General features: G+C 43.8%; 1 protein-coding gene and 1 long non-coding RNA gene across 3 annotated transcripts; one reads left to right on the top strand and one right to left on the bottom strand.

Moving 5' to 3' along the window:
• Window positions 1–2327: 2327 nt before the first annotated feature.
• Window positions 2328–3145, top strand: LOC123112947 (auxin-responsive protein SAUR36). The gene has a single exon (XM_044534056.1). The coding sequence runs from the start codon at window positions 2568–2570 to the stop codon at window positions 3003–3005; it is 438 nt and encodes a 145-aa protein (XP_044389991.1). The 5' UTR covers window positions 2328–2567; the 3' UTR covers window positions 3006–3145.
• An 832-nt stretch (window positions 3146–3977) lies between these two features.
• On the bottom strand, window positions 3978–8824 carry LOC123112949 (uncharacterized). Of its 2 annotated transcripts, XR_006455826.1 has the most exons (5): window positions 5808–8824; window positions 5216–5437; window positions 4949–5117; window positions 4619–4783; window positions 3978–4221 (listed from the first exon to the last, which is right to left on the bottom strand). It is a non-coding gene; the product is annotated as an uncharacterized lncRNA (long non-coding RNA). The 2 variants fall into 2 exon arrangements; XR_006455825.1 differs by having other exon boundaries at window positions 5216–8824.
• Between the last annotated feature and the right edge of the window lie 73 nt (window positions 8825–8897).

Raw genomic sequence — 8897 nt, 5'->3', positions numbered from 1 at the left:
CAAGAATACACATGAGCCCTTTGTTAAGCTAATTCTGCCCCCTTCTGCGCCTCTGAATAACATAACTTTCTGATAATACAATAACATCCACTGCCTGCAAGTTGCAAACGCACCTTTACCACAGAAAATAAATAGCACAGCATACATAGTTTTAGAGCTTCTCTTTTTCATACGGAAAACAGATAAAAATTGCCATGCATAGTTTCATGATCTATCATCCATGCGGTTCTCGTGTCATACATTGTACAGCAGCAGCTTGCAGCTACACTTATGAAACGGTCTTGTTTGAAAGATCATAAAGTTGCTTATTACTCCAGCACTAGCTAAGCAAATAAAAGCATGTTAATTGACTCTTCAACATAGGTACTCAATAAATGAAAATACTGTCGGCGATGACCACAAATAAATCTCATAAACATAGAGTTCTGTTTAAGGAAAAAAACACGGAGCACAAGGCCCCTGCAGAGGAAAAGCTTGATCCCAGCGAATAGAAGATGCTCAGCTCCACACAACATAGGGATTGGCACGCTTTCGGAGAGAACATAGAATAGTAGAGGATCCAGCATGAAGGACAGTGGCCCTAGAGAAAGAGCTTACGCTGATTGTTCTAACTTCATTCATATTTGATTCCGCAACTGAGACCTTTTCCCACATCTGTGCCAGAGGGCAAGCGGAGCGAGGAATCCTCTTTTCGACTCTGACTCCCCCACTCTGATCGCTGCTTTTCTTTCTGTTACTTCGAAAGTAGCTGCTTCAACTTCAGCCACGCGAATTCTCGATATTCCTTTTTATTTCTCATCAGACGAATTGCATCTTCTTCTGGAAATCCTAGCTATTCCTCTTGTGTGGGTTGGCTCATTCCCCTGGAAAACGAATATTAAGAAGATAGATACCATTCTGTCGATACTGCATTCATTCTTTCTGCTCAAAAAGAAGAAAGCCTCTATTGTGGGAGAAGTCTTTGAAACCCAAAGTTCTAAAATAGAAAATGGAAGGTTTAATTATGACTGAACTGGTAAACAGGAAGTTTTGGAATCCCTTCCTCCACTTTACTTCACAGAGCACTAGTATAGGTATCTATATTCCCTATAGTCCTAGGATTTTTGTAAGTGGGTCAATTTAGAAGAAAAAAAGCGGAACCCTTGAATTTGAAAGACTTATGCAAGATCCTGCTCTATAGGAAGAGGTGAAGTTCCCTTTTCTTTTCCCAGGGTTTTACTGAAATAAGCAATTGGTCTGCCTTGTTGCATGAGGACAGAACCAATACCTTGACCTGATGCATCTGTTTAAAAAGTAAATGGTAGGGTCAAATCAGGCAAAGCCATAACAGGAGCAGTGACCAGACAATTCCTCAATGTTGTGAAGGCCCCAATTTGAGCATCTGACCACTGGAATGAATCTTTTTTTAGACAGTCATGAAGTGGCCTAGAATTGATCTCAATTTCAAGTATTCAGTTTCACCAATAAGATATGGAGACTTGCTTCACATTTGGAATTACACAAAAAAGATTTTCCATTGGAAAGAGGTCTACAAAGACTTTTGGGAAAACGTCGACGTTTGCTGGCTTAAAAAGGTACTATGGCAGCTGGATTTTGACTGAATTAGAAAACAATGTTTACAAAAGAAAGCTAAATAAATGGCTTGAATGGTCCACCGGGAGAAGAAAAATGGAGGAAGAAACCATTGATGTAGAACACATGGAATCTGGAGGAAGCAGTTGCTGAGATTATAGCTATGGCAGAAAGTAAGGAAGTGATTAAGAAAGCGAGATAAACACAGATAGAACCTGCGGACTGCACATCGCAGGGAATCTGGTACTAGAAACGAAGCGGATTATGCACTAGACACTAGTTACAAATGAGTGTCCCAAAAAATGGAATCTGATTAGTGGACAAGCCCTCAGATTTATAAATCCAGTAAAACACTAAGATCAGTTGGTTCAATAAACAGTGTTTTTATTGGTTCACTTTCCTATATCTCACATCAACACGTTGAATTAGCCTAGAGAAATGGCCAAGGCTTTGTACTACAAATAAACAAATTGAATTATGCACCGGTTGGAACCATGTGCTAGCATGTTTATTGGTCAAGAGTAGATCGTTGTTCTGAAAACAACGTTAGAAGAAAACGTATACAAACAAACAAGCTCACTGAAGTAAACATCTGGTAATCAGAAGATTCAGAACCAATGCAACCAGTTACGAATGTAAAACCAAGCAGCATGAGGTAGACTGCCATAATGGGAGAATAAGACTGACATAGACTGGACCAAGAAAAGGATAACTAGAGTGGACCAAAAGTGCAGACTAGGAAGAAAAGCGGGTATCAGGCTCAATCATGCAGAGCAAGTAGCTACCTCGGAGGATAACACCAAGACTTTGTCTCTGGCAACTAGTCATACCGATGGTTACACACCCATAGCCATAGGACAAACATAAGGCTGCAGTGTTCCCTTGCTATCCTATAAATACATGGAACTAGCACACAAGCGTCTTCATACCAGCCAAAAACATCAAGTACCAACACACATTTATGCAAAAGGGCATCTCATCAGAAAAAATACACCATGATAAGTCCTAGGAGCCTAGTTCAGCAGGCAAAGAAGTGGCAGCAGATGGCAGCCCTCAGGAAGCGGAGGCCAGCGACGATGGGGCCGATCCACGACGCCAACCTGCGGGGCGCATCGGCCATCGCAGACAAGGGCCACTGCGTTGTCTACACCACCGGTGGAGAGCGGTTCGAGGTCCCGCTGGCGTACCTCAGTACAACGGTGTTCGGGGAACTCCTGAGGATGTCGGAGGACGAGTTCGGGTTCACGAGTGAAGACAGGATCACGGTACCTTGCAACGCGGCGGTGATGGCGTATGTGATATGCTTGCTTAAAAGAAAGCCTTCAGAGGAGGTGGAGAGAGCCGTCCTTAGCTCTGTGGTAATGCCACGCAGCAACCAGAGTGGCATCGCCATGGTTTGCACGGGTCTTGGCCAGTCAATGGCTATATTTTAGCTAGTGAGAAGTGATGTCTTCTTGATGTATATATATGCACCCCTTTTTGGTAAATCTTCATGTGATGCAATGTGTAAATAGATGTATGTACATATACCCCAGTAAACAAGTGAAGAACAATTTTGCAGTTGGATCTACAAGACTATAACCTTTTTTTTCCGACAGCAGAATATTGTTATTTGGTAGTATGAAACAAAAGGGATATTGTACTGACCTGACACACTTGTTCCATTCCAGCGCTCAAGATCCCGGTGTGTAGCAAAATTTGTCGACAGGTTCCAACAGAAGACCATTACAAAAATTCCTCTTAACTTCCTCCAGTGAAGGCACGCAAGCTACTGACAGTAATAATATGGAAGATGTTAAAACTGATGCAAACCTAGCAAACTACTACCTGTTTTCTAAAACTGCCAAGACGTCTTATATTTGGAACAGAGGGTGTACTAGACATGGTACTGAAATATGGGAGCTTTTCCACTCTTTGTTCAAGCACCTATGGCATATGCTCGTCACAAACATGGACCATTCTTAATAAAATCCACATGGAAATTGAGAGCAGAATAGGAGCTTCCAGCTGAAGTATCCTTGAAGATCTAACTGAACAACACTATACATGGTACTGAAATCACTCCAACAACCATCTCTATCTCACAGCCTGTGAAGTGGCTGCACAAATAGTTCCACAAACAAGTTGCACCATCATGACAAAGGAAAAACAGAATCCCCTTCTCAGTCTCAACCCAATAGTGAGCTGGGTGCACTCTCTAGGGGCAGAAGACGGAAACAATAAAATCTTGCCTAAAAAAAACCTAACCCAACAATAATCGAGATAGCTCGCAAGCAAATGGTGCACATACTTTGCCGTTCAAATATGCAACACAGAAAATTAAAAGGACGAGTGATATCATTCGTACAAAAGGATGGGTCCTAAGTGTCAACTGCCATGACAAGGCAATATATATATATATATATATATATATATATATATAGTTCATCTCACGTCCATACTTGAAACTATGAAACAAACAGTTCAGTGAAATCAGCATCCACTATCCCAACAGAAGTACATGCCCATGTGCAGTAAGTAAACCAGGGCAAAAAGGATAAACATAGCATCTGAAGATCCCGTTGACAACCTTCAGGCCACAACCCTTTCTGACTTATTACGCTAAGGGTAGACGAAACTTGCTCTCATGGGCTTCTCTCGATCCATTTTCTGCAGTAAGAAGTCATCCAGAATGTTATTAGCACAGCATCAACAAAGATACAAGCATCACTTATATTAAGTCAGATACAGGAACAATGAAAACAAGTCATGTTGGAACTTGGAACAGTGGAAGGGTTTCTACTTTGAAAGAAGCAATGAGACCTACAGAAGACCTTTTACATGTATCCGTATAAATGCCCATCATTGGACAGCCCTCGGGCACAAATCAACAGTTCAGCACTGAATATGTATGGTGTTCCTCCTTTTTTTCCTTCCTTGCTCCTTAAATAGCTAGTCCAGATATTACAGTCACCCCTCCTTTAAGGAACACAGTCCCAAATTCATCTACTCACACCAACAAACTAATAGCAGAAAACACTTAATAGTAATGAGATCTAGCACATACCTGTTTGAAAGAGTTCAGGATACTTCTGAAGCATCATGTCAACATGTTCCCAAGTATAGCCTCACTCTCTGACCAAAGCACCATCCTTAACTTCATAACCTTCATACTTGACACAAGATCAGAGATCTCCAAAATACGCACCAGATAGGGCTCAACGGTGACGTCCTGTTGGATTATAAGCACCACAAACGAGCGTTTAATTACTGAACTACACCTGGGACCAGATTCCCTTTTAACAGAAAACTAGCATCCTGAATCAAGCATCAGGTTTAAATTCAACAAAAACATAGTTTTATGCTTCTGCTTATAACCCAAGGTCAGTTACATTACTTTCAGCCACCTAGTACTTGCAGTTGCTGCTGCGGTAAGATTTAGTTGGAGAAGATGCAGCTCTTGACTTGAAATTGCCAGCGCTCTGGCCTCCACTTGCCTTTGAGGCAATCAAAACCTCACTTGTAAAAGAGCTTGGTGTTGTCATTTCTTGCTCCAGGTCTTCAAGCTGAATTAAAACAATTCAATGATGTCATTTCATGCTCCAGGTCTTCCAGCTGAAACCAAGTCGGTAACAATAACATGAACAAAATCAATACCATTTACCTTCATCTCAAGTTCAGTTAATATGTCGGTAAGCAACTCCATCACATCTTTTAAAGCAGATTTCCCTGAACCTCCTTTAGCAGAAGATGCATTATCACCATTATCACCCTTGGCCATTCTCAGGTTTAGCATACTGTATGTGATTTACATAACGAAAAAGACTTTGCACAATATGGAATCGCATCACCAATCTTGAATGCCAGTTCAGAGACAGAACACATCCTTCAGTTTCCATGATTGAATCAAGGAAATTAAAAGGAAGAATAACCGAAATATGAAAGATAACAACATTATATAACTGATCCTTTTTCTATGATATAACCAGAGTTTAACACCGTAACTACATGTACAGGTACATATACATAAATGAAGGTACCTGTCCAAGATACGAATCAACTCAAATTACCTGAATCACGGATGGGTACAATATTAAAAGCACCCCTTTTAGCCATAAAATTCAGTTTAACAGACTAAAATATACACGTAAAACCTTAGAAGGATGCAAGCACTGCAGCACTTGAGTTGCCAGTAAGCTGTTTTATAACACTATATGATAAGACAATTGATACTAGTATTACCACCAGGAGGATACAGTGTAACAATCGGACGATTATCTGGGTCAACCAAATTATCCAAGATGGCTAAAGCTTTGAAATAGTCATCGAGTGAGTTGTCTATGTCTTCCGCAAACCAGATGTGGGGCCATGAGTATCAAGACCATTAGTCAACTAAATTAAGGACAGTAACTATAGTGTAAGATAATTGAGACTGTCTCTTTCCATGGACTGCAGCCAGAGCAGAGAAGACCTTAACCTTCTTCATAGTGAGGTTTGGGCTCTTCTCAACTATTGCCCTTGCATTCTCCAGCATTTTCCATGCCAGATCCAAATCAGAATAATTTTCATCTCCTACCATGTCATCATCTTTGTCACTTTCATGGTTCCTATCCTCCTGATATTTGCTATTTGAGTTTTGACCTAACCAATGAGGCAATGACTATTATCAGTATTTGCCATGGCTGGATGACATATGTATGAGCCAACTCAACCGATATAAGGTGATCATCATTAATCAATATATTGGTGAACTGAGATGTAAACCTGATAGAATTCTGGTGTAAATGTCAATTGCTGATGTTATTATGTAATTTCAGTAACACAAAATTTCAAAAATAATAATGTGTAGTATTATTGTAAAAGAAGCAACTCATTCAAAGCATGCTATTTGGACAACTAAAGGCGAAAGAACCAAATTTGCCGTAGAGCATCTACTATTTATAGCAAAAAATTGCATTGCTCTTTGATTGAGTGTAATTTTTGCAAGCTCCTTGGTGTTTTATTTCAAGGTTGAGCTACATACTGGGGATTACACAAAAAAATACACCCAATCCAGGCCCTAAAGTAAAAAAAAACACTTTGATGAATTTTCTCCTATATAATGATGATGAGAATCAACAGATAATTCCAAATATTTTCGAGTCTCAGACCAAGACCATTAACTTCGAAATTTAGGAGTACATTAATGATTAGCAGCTTACCATGTAAAGTCTTCAACAGGTATGAACAGAGGATGAGAAAATGTTGTATTTGTATAGTGTAATGAGTATGATAATATAAACTGCATAGGTAGATAATAGTAATATATTCTAGTGTATATGACCATATGGGGTAACAGGATAACAACACACATTCTTTGAATATCAACTTCCGAGATAGGTGTCAAATTGTCAGCTTATCATTGTTACGGCCTTAAGGGCATAATGTAAGGCCATGAAAGATAGTGCAATCTGATATAGAATAGCAAAATGAAAACTAACTGCACAATCACGTCCATCAATAAGGTGCTAACTATGTGCATCATTTTGTTTCCTCTTGTAGCTACAGCCTAGTGCTTGTACACATTATGAGGAACAAGTTTCAATAGCATCAAAATAGAACTCCTATCGGGCGGGTGGAACGAACGAATCATCACCTGATGTCATGGGCACGGCGGAGGCAGCATACGACGTCGACGAAGTCTCGTTCCACCATGGCCTTGGAGCCCTTTTGAAAAAGCTGCTGCGCCCGCTCTAGGCTAGTACGTGGAGTGTAAAAGCTCATGTAGCTGGGCTTGTTGAGCTGTGCCCTCAGCAGAACCTTTGTACTTCTTGTTCTGTGACTTGGGTGTGTGTGTGCTGGACTAGTCCGTGTATGTGTGCTCTTGACGGTTTGCTTTATTTATAAAGCGGGGCGAAAGCCTTTTTCGGTAAAAGCTCATGTAGGGAATGACCTTATCGACTTCGCACCCCTCGATGCTTACCTTCCTGACTCGATGTGATCTGAGATCAACCATAAGCAATTCAGAGCATGTTCTGAACAGAGCGACTCTGGCACCGTCCATGAATCGGCGGTAAGGTGGTAGGGCACGAGTAGGGAGCAGCTCACTGATGGCACTGCGTTGAGCCCATTCCCCAGCTCCGTTGGCATCAAATACCCTTTTCCACATGTACATACGGCCACCGGCGTCGTAGCTGACAAACCCCAGGTTGCCATCTTCTGTCTTGACAAGGCAAAAGTCACTGCGTTTGGGTAATTCAGAAGGCGCGTTGATCCATGACAGCTCCAGCTCGGCCACATTGTACTGCATGATTCCAGAACCTATATATATTGCAGGGAAAATATATTGCATTCTGCAAAACGATGCTGGCCCGGCCCCGGCCAACGACTACAGTGCCCGGGTGCTCAAAGCAGCTGAAGTGGCTCCAGGTGCCTGCCTCCGACGAGTAGAGGCAGGCGAACGTGCGCCGCCAATGGAAGTCCAAGCCTATGACGGCAATGAGGAAGGGGCTGCTCCGGCAACCAACGGCGTGGTCGCAGCCGTCTGCGGCGCAGAGCACTGCTGCATTCCAGCCGCCAGAGAGCAAGCTCTTGGTGCTGGTGGGAAACGGAACCCTCCACTCGGCCGGCGTCGGTGATGGGGTCCTTGTCGTCCACCTTGGCCCAAGCAGGCTCGCGGCGGGACGTAGGTTCCATAGAGGGCGCGACCGTGGCGTGAGTCGAGCAGGAACCTGCGGTGCAGGGGCGTCCGCGTGGAGAAGGCCGTGGTGGGCACAAATCTGGACTGGATGATGGGGTGATCAGAGAGGACGCCGTAGTCGTGGAGCAATCCCAGCAGGGGCGCCCTCCGGTGGAACTCGCCGTAGCGGCGGCGGAAGTCGGGGTCGTCCAGGACGCGGTGCCACTCCTTGCACACGAGGGAGGCGCGGGCGAGGCGCTCCGGCTCGTCCGGCGGGCAGCGGATGAGGATTTCGTTGACGACGAGGTCGACGAGCAGCGCCGAGTGGCAGCTGGGTTCCGGCGGACACATGTCGGCGGCGGCCGATTGGGGAGGGTTAGGGTTGCGGCGGGGGGGATTGGGTGCGAGCCGAGGAGCGAGGGGTGGCGCTGCTGCTACCTCTGCTTGATCCGCTGATGAGAAGGGACGGCGAGTAGGCGGTGGCGGCGGCCGGTGAGGGGAGCCGGCCGGAGATGAGAGAGGATGCCGGCGCCGAGCACGCGCGGGGATATGGGCCCCTTCCTCTGCTCGCGGATCCTATTCCACGCATACCCTCGCTACCGATGCTGTTTGGGCCGGCTCATTTTGGGGTTTTCCACCATTTTTGGGAGATGTAAAATGTCTTACATTATGGGATGGAGTGGGTAGA

The sequence above is a fragment of the Triticum aestivum genome, chromosome 5B, assembly GCF_018294505.1.
Source record: "Triticum aestivum cultivar Chinese Spring chromosome 5B, IWGSC CS RefSeq v2.1, whole genome shotgun sequence".
NCBI lineage: Eukaryota > Viridiplantae > Streptophyta > Magnoliopsida > Poales > Poaceae > Triticum > Triticum aestivum.
Note: the sequence above shows the minus strand (reverse complement) of the source record. Positions and strands in the feature narration are given on the sequence as shown.